General features: G+C 32.6%; 1 protein-coding gene across 7 annotated transcripts in view; it reads left to right on the top strand.

The window, feature by feature from the left end:
• Nucleotides 1-11,320, top strand: part of Arhgap5 (Rho GTPase activating protein 5) — a 73,065-nt gene extending 61,745 nt beyond the window's left edge. For 5 of the 7 annotated variants that reach the window (XM_074068195.1, XM_074068194.1, XM_074068193.1 and 2 more), the window contains exons 5-7: nucleotides 243-374; nucleotides 2,058-2,163; nucleotides 6,156-11,320. In XM_074068195.1, the coding sequence (XP_073924296.1) occupies nucleotides 243-374; nucleotides 2,058-2,163; nucleotides 6,156-6,483 (566 nt within the window). In that variant the 3' untranslated portion in view covers nucleotides 6,484-11,320. Of the gene's footprint in view, nucleotides 1-242; nucleotides 375-2,057; nucleotides 2,164-6,155 lie in introns of those variants that run through there. The other 2 variants (XM_074068198.1, XM_074068197.1) reach the window with 1 other exon arrangement.
• Nucleotides 11,321-16,948: the final 5,628 nt, after the last annotated feature.

Raw genomic sequence — 16,948 nt, 5'->3', positions numbered from 1 at the left:
TCTTTTTTCCCTCCTCCTATAGTTTTTCAGCCTCTAAAGAAAAGTGGCTAATGAGAAGTTTTAAATACCTTTTGACCTAGAAGCAACTATTCACCTTCTACAATAAATTAAAATTTTTACTCAGGGCATTCTCAGTGCTTACCTAGCAAGTACAAGGCCCTCTTGAGTTCAAACCCTAGTACCACCAAAAGAAAACCCAAACTTTTATTATACAAATTAAATTTTTTATTTTTGTCTTATAGATCATAATATTAATCTAGTATCAATGGAAGTAACAGTAAATGCTGTAGCCGGAGCCCTTAAAGCTTTCTTTGCAGATCTGCCAGATCCTTTAATTCCATATTCACTTCATCCAGAACTGTTGGAAGCAGCAAGTAAGTATAAACTTCCTTTTTTTGAGAAGTATGATGAAAATATTTTCCTCTAAACCACAATAAAATCAGAATACCTAGAGTGGCCCTTAAGAATATTCAGTTTTAGCCAGCCTCCCAGATGACTTCAGTGCTCCTCAGAAGATGCTGTATAAACTAGCAGTTTGTATTTTTAATTCAAACTCAAAGGTATTATAAGAAAAATAATCTTTCAAATAAATACATATGTAATGTGCTTTTAAGATTTTAACCTATATTTGGTCAGCATACATGTCTGTTTAAATTTTTTTTTTTTTTTTACATTTACTCACATGTGTATACATTGTTTTGGCCACCTTCTCCCCTCACCCCCCTTCCCCCCTCCAAGCCCCATTTAAATTTTTTAAATCAAAGAAATTTACCTTGGCTTTGTGTCTTGAGTAGTTTTTGGAAAAAAGAAGGTAGGAACGTAGGGTACTTAACTCAGTGTTTATTTCTACTTTCACCTCAATCATTCACATGTTTCTAATAAGCACATGTTCATTTATTTGGAAAATGAACCTAAGGTCTATTTGGACATTAAGAAACTTAGCTCTTGATTTACATTAATGACTAATATTAATGTCATTTCTAAGTATTTTTTAATATTTCCTTTTTAATTGCAAGTCTTGAAGTTATTTTTAGTGAGATTATTTCATTTTAGTTTTGATTATATTGAAGTTCTTTTTTAAAAAAAATAAAATGCGACTTCATAATATCACAAGGTTGTAGTTGCTTTATACATACTCCTGTATGTAAACTGGGAAAGTAATTCAGTTGATAGCTTAGGTTGCCTTACTTCTTGACTGTAACCTCAGAATTTTCCTATTTAAAAATAGCACATTTTCAAGGACCACTTCAGAAGTAAAATGAGTTTGTTAGTACTTGATTATAACACTGTGATGATGGGATATCCACAGTGAACACAAATGAAAAGAAGAACAGGGAAGCAATCTCTTTATCTCCTTTTATTGCATTTATTGCAATTTTAACCACATTTCAGTTATCCTGTTTTATAGTTTGCATAAACTTGGAGAGTAAATATTAAATGTTTATACTTTCTGTAAAGTAAAATTTTTTGAAAAAGTGGATTACAAATTGTAATGTAGACAACTATGGGCTTGAGGGTCATATTAACCCTATCACTAATTTTTGGAAGGCCTTTGAGCTGAGAATGATTTTTACATCAAAATAAAAAGAAAATTTCATGATATATTAAAAAGTTTTATTAGAAAATAGCCAATGCTCATGTGTTACATATTGGCAGTTATTGCTTCAGCTGCAAGGTTACGTTGTTATGCCCATAAAGCCTGAAATGCTCTTTGTAGCAGAAATACTAAGAGGCTACCAAATTTACAAATAATTAGCTAATTCTAAATCAATATCTAGCTATATAAATTGCTAATATACCACTTTATCAGTGTTAAGTCACTTTCATCTTCAGTGAATAGCTTTATGTCTAAGAAGGCTACAAGCGATAATGTTAACTGAAGTGATTTCTTATTTAGATAATTTAGAAGGTTATTTGGCACTCTTTTGGGTTGTTGCTGTTTACTTATCCTAATATATTTCACACACATTCTTATTTTTTATAGTAAATGTTAGGAAGAAGCTTTTATCATATATTTTTAAATGTGTGAGTTTCATACAAAATTTTCACTTTTACAGAAATCCCAGATAAAACGGAGCGCCTTCATGCCTTGAAAGAAATTGTTAAAAAATTTCATCCTGTTAACTACGATGTATTCAGATATGTGATAACACATCTAAACAGGTACTTTGTTTTGTTTTACAAATAAAATGCTGTGTATATTTCAAACATGTGAACTGTACAAATTGGGTAGTTTTAAAACGGCTGCAAACTAAACATTGCTAAGTATGGTTCTCAGTAATGGTTATCTGTTTTCTGATTTATATCTAAAAAACTGTGTGATTCTTGTTATCTCACTTTTTCTTTAGTATTTCTCTTATATACAATCTTAGAATTTTAATTATAAAGTGGAGTTGAAAAAATTAAGGCTTGAAATGGTTTGTTTTGCCTTCTTCTACCATACTGTTTTGCTATTGTATAGGTATTTGCTTTGTTTAGGTATTCTACACAGTGAAATTTTATCACGTACTATCCTGTTACCTGAAATGGAAGGTACTAATCCTTATATTAATATCCCTAAATATGTTCAGCTTCAAGTTTATGCTTTTTTTTCTACAAAAGATTCTAATACCACTTATTAAATGAAAGACACTATTGTATTAATGGTTAAAATCTTAGGCAATGTAATCAAACCGGAGTCAGTTTGAAATATTGTTAGTTCTGTGACCTTGTACAAATTCCTTGTCCTTGCTAATTCTTGATTTTTTTTTTCTCAACTATAAAAAACAAATAACATCTCACAAGGTTGTTTTGAGGACAGAATGGGATTGTTAGTTTGGGTACTAATTTTTTCAAAATAATATTTTCTGGTAGTATTAGAGTATTTTCTTAGCATATATGAGACTCTGGGTTTTGATCCCTAACACCACAATAAATAAATAAAGAACTATACATTTTTTTTTTTTTTACTAATAATATCAAGGCCCAAATAAAGTTCATTTTAGCCTGTCCTTCCTGAAAGAGTTATTAGCCAACGTTTATTGCTGCCAAATTGTAATATTACAATTACAATATTAATTAGCCTTATTTATACCCCTTTTGTCTTAAGAGAATATAAACTCAATATATGTTATTATGGTAGATTAGTGGAATTTCCCCTTTTGAGAAGTGACAAGTGGTTGGTAGTATAACAGTATGCATGGATACTGTAGGACACCTTACCTAATATGGAGTGTAAGGATATTTTCTGGCTAAAATAAGAATTAGACTTCATTTAAAAAGTAAAATTAAGCGTAAGAGGGCAGAGGCAGAGCATATTCAGTGAATCATAGTACTAGCCCACTATCAAAGTTAACTTTGATTTCATAAATATGTTTAAGAATTCTTTTTTGACTCTGGTGATACAATAAACAACATAGTCTAAAGCATATTTGATGCATTCAGGAACAGTAAGGAGGTCTATGTGAGTGGAGCAGAGAGTGAAAGATGGGTAAAGTAAAGAAATACGGTTAGAAGGGGCTTAGAGGTATGGCTTAAGTGGTAGAGCACCTGCCTAGCAAGTGCGAGTCCAAGTTCAAATCCCAGTACTACCCAAAAAAAAAAACGGAAGAAGAAAGGAAAAGAGGTGCAAGGTAATATAGGACGATACTATTCAGAGTTTGATCTGTTGACTAGCTTAAGTCTTCAGAATGATTTATTGAGTTCTGCTGAGTGTGTGTGTCTGTGTCAAGAGGTGAAACCATACTTTATGAAAGAAGCATTGCATGATTCTTAAGTGGTATGGAGATCCACTTAAGAGTAGATCAGAACAGTAAGCTAATCAGACTTAGGTTTTAAAAGGAATACTCAAATCGCCTGTAATTCAGTAGACCCTTTTTGTGCCACATGCTCTCAAAGTGCTAGGGACATAGCAGTGGACAAAACAGTTTCACACTATATGGGGCTTACATTCTAGTACAAGAGAAAAAACAGATGTATAATGGTTGACATATTGTCAGGGTTGTAAAAATTAACCGATGGAGTTATTCTTGGGTTATATTCTCTTTCACTCTCTATATCCAGTTAGTGTCAAATCCATTTTAAAAATTATTTTTTCGTGTTCTTTTCCTTACCACTGCTTTACCATTTCTCATTTAGGGACCTCCAGGGTTAACTGCAATTGCTCTTTCTCTGCCAGCTTTTCCTCATCCTCCCTTAATCCTGATGCCAGAATGATATTTCTAGAACATCTGTCTATAAGTAGTTCTTATTACTCTTATTTCCTTAGCTAGAATCTAAGTTACATCAAGTAAAGTTTGTTGTATTAAACTAATAGCAATTAACCAGGAGCATCAATTTGTATCACATCTTGACATGACTACCTCAGGTGCTTCTCAGTATGGTCACCAAAATGGCGACAACATCACCTTATTAAAAATACAAATAGCCATGCCCATCTACACACACACACACACACATACACATAATGAATCAGAAACTTTAAATACTTCCCAGCAGTTTGTGTTTTAACAGGCTCTCTAGGAAGTTCTCATAAAAGGTTTTTCTAACTGAACTTTCTTTCCTATTCTTCCCATGGCCATCACCCTTGACTTAAACATTACCTCCTCTTTGAAGCATTCTCTGATCACCCTCATTTCTAACTGATTTAGTCCCTTTCTGACTCTCCAATTAGACCTGTACCATGCTTCTTAAGTAGTACTGGGGGCGTTGAACTCACGGACTCACACTTGGTAGGCAGCATGAGCCATGCCTCCAGCTCTTTCTGCTTTTTGGTTATTTTTGAGATAGGGTCTTGCTTTATGCCTAGTCTGTCCGGGTTTGCATTCCTCCTATTTGTGTTTCCTGGTGCACCCAGAATGACAGGTGTGTACCACCCACCCTAGCCATTGATTGAGATGGGAATCTCATGAACTTTTTTGCCTGGGCTGGGCTCAAACCATGATCCTCCCCAATCTCTGCTTCCTGAGTAACTAGAGTTACAGGTATGAGCCACTGCACATGGCTTAATGCCATACTTTTTAATGTCTTCCATCTTTACAGATATTTTCAGAATGCCAGCTACATAGAAATGACAAATTGGTCCTACTAGCTCCTACCATCTATTAACCAACTAATATCCTAATAATTCCAAATATTCCACGTCTCTTAACAAATATAATGGCTTTTACCACAGAAGCCCCCCCTCACCACCACTCCAGGTGCCGAGCCATCAACCCAGGGCCTTTGCACATGGTAGGCAGGCAAGTTATTTACTATTGCCTTATATTCATCACCAGCCCCACAGAACACATTTTTTAGGCCAGTATTTTACCTCACATGACCAATTTCTATGTTTGGGAGTTTCTTTCGGTTTTGATTTATTTTAATTTGTAAATTTGAGATTTTCCTGCTACTCTACCTACTTCTGAACCATTTCTTTGTGTGTGAAATAGGAGGTTGGATAAACTCCCAGTTTATCCAGTTTACCCCACTTTTGAGCCTGCAGCCCAAGATTTACCTTTATATTTCTTATGAAAGATAATGATAGATGTGCTTGTTCACATTTTTAAAGGAGTGGATGCAAGTAAGTATGACCATTTGTAAATTACTGTTAAATTGTAAGAATTTTAAGGTAGAATGTGTTATGAATTGAGTGTTGTCTTTCAAATAAAATTTGTAATAGTGTATAAGATACTTCATGATTTAAAATATTGTTGTATGGACTACTAGAAACTTTTCAATGTTAAAATTATTCTTGGGTGGGTTATGATAAAGTAATTTTTCTAAAGCTGGTTTAGAGTTGCTACACCCTGGTTTACTTTTTTAATCTCCCACAATAGTCAAAATTTGAAACACAATTGGAATTAACTGTTTGGAAACTTGTTAGCATTTGTCATATGACCTTTTTACCTGAGGGGAAAGTTTTTTTCATAGGAATTAAGATTCCTTCCATATGTAAATTTAAGGGGAGAAGGGGTACAACTTTTTAAAGGACTGGTGTTCTCATAATGACAGATTTTTATTGCTCTCTCCTGTTTTAGGATGTAGTTGAATGTAGAATGCCAAGATAAAAATGTTTTAAATTTGAAGGTGGTATAAAAATTAGCAAACACTTAGTAATCTGAGCTCTTTTCTAGTTCTGAGATTTTCTAATTATAATTAGTTCTGATTCTTGTTTTCTTCTTTCATAATTTCAGGGTTAGTCAGCAAAATAAAATCAACCTAATGACAGCAGACAACTTGTCCATCTGTTTTTGGCCAACCTTGATGAGACCTGATTTTGAAAATCGAGAGTTTCTGTCTACCACTAAGATCCATCAATCTGTCGTTGAAACATTCATTCAACAGTGTCAGTTTTTCTTTTACAATGGAGAAATTATAGAAACTGTGAACACTGTGGCTCCTTTACCACCTTCAAACCCTGGACAGTTGGTGGAGTCAATGGTACCACCTCAGTTACCACCACCATTGCAACCTCAGCTGATTCAACCACAATTACAGACAGATCCTCTTGCTATTATATAAATAGGGAGTAATTGCAGACAGCCTGAAATTGGACAAAAAAGCAAATCTAGACATGCATGTTTCAGGGTTCAGTAGTATACTTCATGTTTCATACAAATAATTCACATTCAAAATGATGGAACATTTTCTCTTTGAGCTATATGGTAGTCCTTACTCACTTACATTACAAATCTAAGACCATGTGGTAAGCATGACGAGAGGTTTAATTTTTATAAACAGAAATAGCTATAAAATACAAAGCTGCTGCTGCATGCAACCTTATTGCAATCAGTATATCATTCCTGTGGCAATTTCTGTCACATTATATTGTGAATAAAATTTTTCTATAGAAATTAAATGATTTAAAAACTCACATATATGAAACATTTAATGCTTTTTCAGCCTGCTTTATGGCTGGTTTTGTTACTTGATGTGCTAATTTGGGCAACTTAATTTACATTCTAGCAGTCTGTGTAGATAACTAAAAAGCCCAGTTTGAGTATTTTATAATTTTAGGCTACTTATGCCATGCTTGGGATGTTGTTTGAAAGAAAGAAAAAAAAATACGTGTAACAAATTTCACATTTCCACACCTTCATTTTACTTAGTAAACCTGTGGGTGATTTGATGAGGGGTAAATGAACCTTTTTCTTTGTGCACATACCAAGGGACATACATGCTTGTGGCTAAAGTGAGTTGATGATGTGGTGCAAGGGATAGTTGTCACCAGTTCATTTCTTTATGGTCCATAATGAAATAAACATTTTGTATACGGTTAATTCTGTAAACAGATGCATGTTCAAAAGATCTATAATGGTCTTGTAATCTTAATCTAATATATTTTAGATATTTTAATTTTTTCCCTCTTTGGGAATACATTTAGTATAGTGTAGAAAAATACTTCATGGCATTTTCATATAAGGTTATATAACTTTTCATACATAAACATGAAATTTGTTGTAGAAATTCTTTAAACCAAAATTTTAATCTAGGACTTAAATTTAATCTGTTCTTTAAATCTATTTTTATGTGGCCCTTAAGAACATATCCAAAAATTCCATTGCTAATATAGCAATAAAAATACTTTGGGTACTGACAGACTCGTTGGAGTGTGTATATAAAATCACAAACTTGTATTCATATTCTTTCCTGTGATGTGTTGTATTAAAATCCAAAATAGCTTTTGCACCATTTTTTAAAAGTTTTTTTTTTCTTTGATGTTGGTATCAGAGTTGCTACAAATGACTGCTGCTTTTGGAGTTAAATATTTTATTAGTGAAGTTAACCAGAACACTAAATTGTGGGTAAAATTTTCAGAATGGGTGGCACAGGTAAATTTTGTTAGGCTTTATTCAGAATTCTTTAAAAAACCATGCCATCCCTCCCCCTCCCAGGAAAAGGAAAAAAATGGTTTGTTTTTCTATTGCTAGGTCATATTTTGTGTAGTAAGGAAGAAATTATCTGGTCAATGTTGTAATCTTCATACTGCAATTTTAAGGTTACCTTATGTGTATAATAGTAAATAGATGATTTTGAGATTTAAGGCTCCTAAGAGTTTGATTTGCCCCATTTTTTCCTAAAATAAATATTCTTTCCCAACTGTTATGTCCTAGGTATTGTATTTGCAATTTCAACTTCAGAACCAAGATGTCGACGTGAACCAGGCTGCTGTTGAAGTACATGTATATTATAAATTATCTTTTTTGTGTTAATACTCTTACATGTTATTATCTTTTCTAAGAAAACAAAGTCCCTATTATTCCTATTGCAAAGCACACAGGAATTGAGAAAGTACAGTAATTTTTAAGAAAAATCCGGTAAATGTAGTATTCTTAACTTGTTCTATATTACTTATACCTGTTGTCTATATAGCTTTAATTTATAGCTGTCAGTTTAACATTGGCATGTCTGGCAAAGAAAATTAAACTTTAAGAGTTTTATAAACTGTTTCTAGGTTGCTAAAGAATTTATTTTTCTACTATATATGGTATAGACAAAGCATCAAACTATGTACAGGAAAAAAAGCCTGACTTTCTTTTGGAAGTAAGCTGAACAGAATTTTCAGAACTGTTTGTGTCTTTGGCTCATTCTGTCATAACTTTGCTATTGTAATATGTGAATCCCAGTTTATTTAAGCTATTCTTTTATACTATGTTAATTTAGCATTCATCTGCATTTAGTACCATTTTTGTTATTAAATTAGCTTTTACCATTCCACATTAACCACCTTAAACCTTTCTGAGAACTTTTCTCTCCTTTTCTAGGCATTCTGTCATTGATTTGAAACACTTCATAGTGATTCATTTAAATATTCTACATTTGGTTCAATTAGCCAATAGGTTATCGAAAATTAAAGTCCGATTTAAAGCTCAGTCTGTTACGCTGAACTGATTGTGTTTGCTGTTGCCAGGGGTTTAGATATGTTTTTAATTATTAGAAAAATAATTATAAGAACAGAATAACATAATTAAGTTAACTTTTTCTGGTAAGTTACTGAAACATTTAACAGTTTAAGAACATATATGTGAGACTTCTTAAAGGATTAAAGTCAGTCTCATAATTATGGGTAAACATTAAAGCATTATATTTTACAATATTAAATAAAATTTCATCGACACACGTTGCCATTGTTTCATTTAAAGTTCAGTGTTTAGGGTTATTACAGTATTGGATTTTACAGTGTGTAGATTAATAGTATAAAAAGCATAATGTTAACTTGGTTTCAGACTTTCTCAGCAGACACTTAGGATATACAAATAATTTAAGAATAAAGTTCCAGGCACAATTTCTGTTTGAAATGATATTTGTAGTAGTGCTTCTTCCCCTTAACATTTACAATGTAAATAATGTAGGTAACAGCAATCTAACTTAGCAAAAAAAAAAAAGCAGCTTTTATTTTCCATACTGTATGTAAATAATGTAGATCTTTTAAAAAAATTTTTTGAGGTACTGGAATCTTAATTTCTAATATCTCTTAGATATAAATAAAAGGGAACAATTGGAATAAGAACTTAGGCCTTAGCTTCCATGGTGGCTTTTAGTTTTTTATACATAATGTGATGCTATTTGTCAACTGGATATAAATATACATACATAATTTTAAAAAGTCAAAAGTGGTTTGTTTCTTTGTTATAATTAATGTAATTTTGTGCTTCACACAGGATGCTGCAGTAAATTAAATATCAGTGAAGCTTCTATTGTATAGAGTGCTATGAATAAAACATTTAGAAGCCATGTAAATTGTAAGCTATAGTTGCCTCTATTTTTACCATTTTGTTGGTAAAAATCAACTAATTTTTTCAAGTAAAATAGGAAAAAAATTAGTTTTATGTCAATATATTGAAAAATTTATTAGGGGAATGTATTGAGCTTTCCTATACCATGAAAGGAGATTCATAATTCATCATACATGTGTGTGTGTGTATATGTGTCTATATATATATATATATATATATATGATGTTTTTAAATGGACAGGAAAATGAGATAATGCACACATTTCTAAAACTCAGACTTATCTGAATCTGAGTTTTGAGCTGTGGCTAGATATTCTTTTGAGCCGCTGGAAATATTTTAAAGCCCATTCTAGTTATAACAGAGCTGTTAATATAAGAATATATTTTTGTTTCTCTTCATTGTTTAGAAGTACTAAGCCAAATTTTGTGGGTATATGATATATATATACCTGTCAGATTCTTTGGATCTAGTGAAGTCTGTTTAACTTGAAATTTTGTGTTTATCTTGAATTTAATCATTCTTAATTAAGTAATTTAGTCCTTAGAGTGAACACTTTGTTTTAATACATATGGGACATGTTTAATTTTTATTGTATTTAAAATTCTTAGCTTTTTCAGGGTACCAAATGTCTGAAAATAAAAATGTTAAGATTTAATAAGGAAAGGGACTACTCTTCAAATCTTTTTCTTATGGTAGCATCTGTATGTACTTGAAAATACTGTTTTGACATTAGTATCTCATATTCTAATGTCCAGTGATTTGATGTGATCCAAGTGCCACAGTCTTTCTAAAGCAGTTAAAATCTACTTGAGAATTGTCACTATTCAGTTGAACCTCATCATCATCATCTTACATGTGTGATTCCATCATTCTCCTCCGACCCTCACACACACACTATTTTTATCTCCTGTGGGAGGAGGAAGGTGTGGAGTGCCACAGAATCTCATTCATATCTTAATTGGTATAAATTAGTCATTTTTGGAAATTTTGCAGGCAGTAAGAATGGTTTTGAAAAGCTGGTCAATGATAGTTAACATTTTAGTAAATATATAAAAATTATAAACCTTGAAATTAATGCAGTGCTGGCAGTTCTGGTTTAGTCATATTTGCTAGTATTAGGAGGGTTAAAGACCTGCAGTGTGTCACTTGGACTATATAAGTAGCTGCCAAAGAATTTGTAGTTAAGAAACTTGTTTAATTCCCACTGTGTAGACTTTATTTTCTTCAAATGGCAAATTATTGTGAAGAAATTAGTAATGGCCCTACTAATAGCTTGCTTAATACCAGTATAATTTTCTTAGTATTTTAACCTGTTTTACAAATTTATTTCTGTAATAAGTTTTATTTCAATGTAAGTGATGAAGATTTAGCAATTGACCTTTTATTTATTGCTTCACTAATTCATCCAAATTAGTTTTAATTATGTATCAGTATTTTCTCACCAGGTCCTTTTCTTGTGTCCTTGAGCTGTGGATGTTTTGTGCTATTTCATATTTTCTGAGTACTTGCTGTGAATTTTTAAAATATTTTACTAGTATTACATTTGAAGCTTAGGTTTCTTTTTCTTCCAATTCTTGGTGTTTCATTTTATCCAAATAAATGTCTATTTAGGTGTTCAAGAAGCAGACTTACAGTATTTAATTCCCTAAAATAAGTGAAATCAGAAGGCAAACCACAACTATACTACTCTTATTTTGTAGGTCTCTGATTAGTTTTAAAATGTATAGACTAAGTAAAAATACCTAGCTGTCTGAGAGGACATATTCTTTAGACAGCCTTCCTGATTCACTTCGTTGGCAAGCATAGCTGCTGGATATTTTTGAATTATGGTATTTGAAGTGAAACTATTACTAGTGGTGTAATTTTTTCCCCTCTTTGGTGATACTGGAGTTTGAACTCAGGGTCTTGTGCTTGTTAGGTAGACTCTACCAATTGAGGCATGCCTCCAGCCATTTTTACATCAGGTTATTTTTCAGATTGGGTCTTGCATTTTTGTCCAGTCCAGCCTAGGACCTTGATTTCCTACCTTTGCTTCTCATGTACAGGAGTGAGCTACCACACTCTGCTTGTTTATTGAGATGGGTCTTGCTGCTTGCCCCAATTAGCCTAGAACTGCAATCCTCCTGAGCTCTACCTTCTAAATAGTTGGGCTTACAGGCATGAGCCACCACAGTTCCTTAGCAATGTAGTTTTAAAATCCAAAGTCCATCTCATCCAGTGCTTTAATTACAAAATGACTATATAGGATTGCCTTAAAATCCATTTAAGATATTATTCTCATGGTATAGATCAGGAGTTAGCAAACTTTTTCTGGAAAAAATCAAGACAGTAAATAATACTTTGCAAGCCGTGTGATCGCTGTGGTACTACTCAACGCTGCTGTTGCAGTGTGTGCTTGAGTGTAAACAATACACAAATGAGTGAGCATGACTGTTCATGAAGATGAACCGCAAATTATGTTTGGCCCACAGATGATAGTTGGATGATCCCTAGCAAAGATTGTTAGTAAAATTAAAAGCTCCAATTTTTATCTATGGAATAATTCAAGGCTAAATTCAAAATTATACAGGTGATAGTAAAATTTTACAAAGACCAGAATAATTACCTGCAATTTCTGACACTTTTTTCCAAAAGGAAATCTTTTTTGGTTGTAAGAAATAAGGGGAACTGTGTGGAATGGTTCTTTTAAAAGATCTTACTAAATTACTAAAACAATGCATGTAGAAGATAGTTCTGGTGATATAACATTATACATTATTATATTCACAGGCTTAATTCTATTCTAAAGGATGGCTGAAAGATTTTTGAGTAATTGCATGTCTACATACTATACATTATTCATAACTATACCATAAATATTTCCATAAGTTGTGGCATAGATTAATGAAGTGATATATACTTCGTTAACCCTAAAAATCAAAAGCATGCCCATAATGAGTAAAATGAGTCCAAAAGTATGTGCAGTTATTTAATGGATGGTCTCTAGAATGTTGGCTTCACTCACCAGATAGTAGTTGGGTTCCTTTAGAAAATTCATCCAGGAGAAACAATTGTGTACCAGTTGTGAGTAGGCCTTCCTTCAAATTCATAATGGAGAAAAATAGAAATGTAAACATGAAATTCTAAAGTTAGCAAAGTGTGAACATTGTATTAAATACAGAGCGGGTACATGACAAAGATATCTCTTATTTACCGGAACGTCCACATTGGAGCTACCTGAATCACTCTGATTGCACATCAGAGAATTCACTGTCTGTATAAATGTACTGACTGGAAAATCCTCCACCCAGAAGTCATAACTTATATGCCAGAATTCTGTGCTGAAGAGAAATTAATATAGAAAGGCTGTTAACCACAAGACAAATATACTTACTGAATTATAGCTATCTCCAAGATGGCTTCCAATGATCCCAGTTCCTGGTATTCAAATCCTTTCATAGTCCCCTACTTTTACCAAGATTGATCTATATGACAGCATTTTCTGTGAACATTAGCTCAAATGGAATTTAAAGTTAAGCCAGATCCGGATATACAAATGTTTTCTTTAAAACGGCAACAAAAACCACAGTTCTCAGGATCCTATACCCATCTCAAACTATATTAACAGAAAGCCAAGTTTTTATACAGTTACAATTTTAAATGAGCTACAACAACAGGGAAGGATTTCTACTTAAAAGATGATGTGGATCAACCTTCCATGATGAGCTTAACTTTGGGGACATGTTCTTGGGTTCCTTTTTTTGTTTTTGAGAATTCTGGAGTAAGAATCCAAGAGAATGACAATACTGATGATCTCTTGCAGGTATAGATGAACAGGAATTAAGAGTTCGAGACCTAAGTTTTTGTACAGTTTTGCAAATAAGATGGCTGCCATAAAATTAATAAGCATGTTGTGGACCCAAAACATCTAATGAGAATTATAACTGACAGATTTTAAAACATGCTTACTCAGTCCCAGGAGGTAAAAGACAAGATGAAGAGATTAGGAGATAATTGGAAAATATGGAAAACTACCACATGGAAGCTGCAGAGTCCACCACATTAACTGAAATAAGAACTCGGTGCATAGCAAAGGAAGCACTACAGTGAAGAGACAGACAATAAAATGGGAAGAAATATTTGCAAACTGGCCAGTTAATATCCAGAAAATACAAAGACCTCAAAAATGGGAAAAACTTTAATGGGCAATAGACCTAAATATTTCTCAAAGAAGTTACAAATGGTCAGCAGGTATAGGAAAAAAATTACTGACATCACTAATTGTCTAGGAAATACAAATCAAAACCACAGAGATCATTCCTCACTTCAGTAAGAATGTTATCAAAAAGACAAAAGATTAAGTGCTAGCAAGGATGTGGATACAAGTGAACCCTTGCATACATCTGGTGGCAATTTAAATTGCTACAGAAATTGTGGGAAACAGTATGGCAATTCCTCAAAACATTAAAACTAAAACTACCATAAAATTCAATAGACTCACTACTGAATGTGAGAAAATGAAATCAGTTTGTCAAAGACATCTGCACTCCTATATTTATTGTAGAACTATTTACAGAAAATAAATGCAACCTAAGTGTCCATTTATTGATGAATGAGTAAAGAAAATGTAGATACCCATAGTGGAATATTTGGCCACAAAAAAAGTTCTGTTACTTGCAACAGCATGGTTGGAAATAGAGATAATTAAGTGGGGGAAAAAAGCCAGGCACAGAAAGACAAGTACTACATGACCTCGTGAAGTAGGAGCATAGAGAGGTTTATCTGTGGGTATAAAGTTAAAAGTTAAAAAGCTGCATATACTGTTCCATAATAGGGTGGCTGTAGATAAATTTAACTATAAATATAAGAAGCTAGAAGAAGATATTTTGAATGTTTATACTACAAAAAAATTATAAAAGATATTTAACCTGATCTAAAATTATACAATGTATATATCAAAACATGACATTGTGCCACATAAATATGTAAAATGTGTTTATTAGTTGAAAAAGAGACTGGATGGTTTTATGACAGGTTAGTCGTACTTGAAGATAGAATTCATAAACTGAAAAATTGGTAAAAAAAAATAGATAAAACAGGCCTGGGAGGGCAGTTTGGTGATAAAATCATGCTTAACATGCACTAGGCCCTTGGTTTGATCCCCAGCACCACAAAAACTAAGAGATAAAAGTTTATCATAAGTTTAGCAACACCTCAGAAGCAGTGGAGAAAGGTCAGAAACAATATATAAATAGGTCATTGCTGAGCACCTTCTACAGCTATTAAAAAATAATTCAGGAAGACATGAATTCCATACAAGAAAGAAAAATCTATATCTCAGTATATAATAAAAATAAAAACTAAGATGGAAACATCTTTAAAATAGCAAAAAGATTATCTTTCAAGTTAGTGATATTTTAAATGCTTTTTCCATCAAAACCTAGAAGCAAAATGATATCTTAGACTTCAATATTCAACAAAAATAGCCTTTCATCGTGTAAATGAAAGTCATTTTCAGAAAAGTAGAAAATACAATATAATAAAGCTTGAGAGGTGTACCAAAGTTTGTCAAGCAGAAGAAAACCATACGCAAATGGAAGCCTAATATGTAAGAAAGAATGAAAAGCAAAAAAAAAAAATTAGCTGAGCATATATATGAAAACAAATTATGGATTTAAATATATATAATTAAGGCATCTGAAATGGAAGAGATAAGCAAAGTTCATGTTGGAAAGTGTTTGCTTAGCCTAGAAGAAGAGTAACCAACCAATGTTACACTTTGTTACAAGAACGCATGTTATGGGGGCTGAAGGCATAGCTCAAGTGTTACAGCATTGACCTAGCAAGCAAAGGACCCGGAGTTCAAACTCCAGTACCTCCGGAAGGAAAAAAAAAAATGTATTGTGGGCTGGATGTGTAGGTCAATGAAAAGCACTTGCTATGCCCAGGGCCCTGTGCACAGAAAAAAAAAAAAAAATATATATATATATATATATATATATTTATATATATATATAAGTTTTTGGCATAACCACTAAAAAATAATGTGCTATCCAAGCTAACAAATAAAAGCTTTAGTCAAAAAGAAAAATCAAGTAGAACAAAAACATAAAATAATTGCATTGAATTAAATGTTTTGAGCAAATGATACTTGAAGTCAGGCTGAATTCAAAACAAAATCTCGGTAAGGATACAGAGAGGTTAAAAAGAAATGTTTTATATATATATATAGAGAGAGAGAGAGACAGAGTTAGAATGCCAATATACTTGAAAATTTGAGTGAAACAAAAGTTTTCTCCAAAGCACAACCTATTAAAACTTAAGAGAGTAAAAAGTACAGGTAGTCTTTTTCAAAGTTTTTTTTTTTAGTATATTATAGTTACACGGGGTGCATTGTGACATTTTCAAAAGTCCCTACAGTATATCTTAGATTCACCCCCTCCATCTCCCTCTTCTATCTTCCCTCCTCCCCTTATAACAGTTTCAACAGGTCTTGTTCCATTTTCATACATGAATACATAGTACTTGCACCATATTTGCCCTCCTTCACCCTTTCCTTATGCCCTCCTCTCTCTCTGTGCACCATACCCTGAATAGGACTTGTTTTACTAAGTATTTAAGGAAGGAATAACACATATGAAGTCTTTAGTAGAACTAAAAGGAGAGAATTTAATTTTATGAGATCAGCATAATCTTGATAACAAAATTCAACCAGTATAATTATAGGTTAATCTAATTCATGAATATAAATACAATTTAAGCATTTGTTTTTGGCTAAGTATTAGTAGGAAAATACATAGTTGCCTTAATTTTGAATACGTAAATCTCAGCACTTACAGGAGAACTTTGTAATAAGTCAATAGGTAAGCAAAAAGCATTTTGTATAAAGATCATACAAATACTAATATCATGTGTTGCCATACTATTATCACACAGTCAAATATAAGACAAAAAACATCACTAGTGATACAGAACATACGATAATGATGAAAGGTTCAATTCTTCAGGAAGGTAACAAATTCTAAATTTCTATGCACCTAAGAACAGATCATTTGAAATTTCATCAGCTATTACAAATAAGCACAGCGCCTAGTGAGCCTAAGACATTCTACACCAGGGGTTTCTCAGCCTTGGCACTATTGGCATTTCGGACTACAGTTCTTTATATTAGGAGCCATCTTGGGCATTGTAGTATAATGCTTAGTAGCATCCCTGGTTTCTTTCCAAGTTAATGCCAACAACGCTGTATATACCAGTCATGAAAATTTAAA

This window comes from Castor canadensis, chromosome 3 (assembly GCF_047511655.1).
Source record: "Castor canadensis chromosome 3, mCasCan1.hap1v2, whole genome shotgun sequence".
Taxonomy (NCBI): Eukaryota; Metazoa; Chordata; class Mammalia; order Rodentia; family Castoridae; genus Castor; species Castor canadensis.
This window is presented reverse-complemented; position numbering and strand designations above follow the sequence as displayed.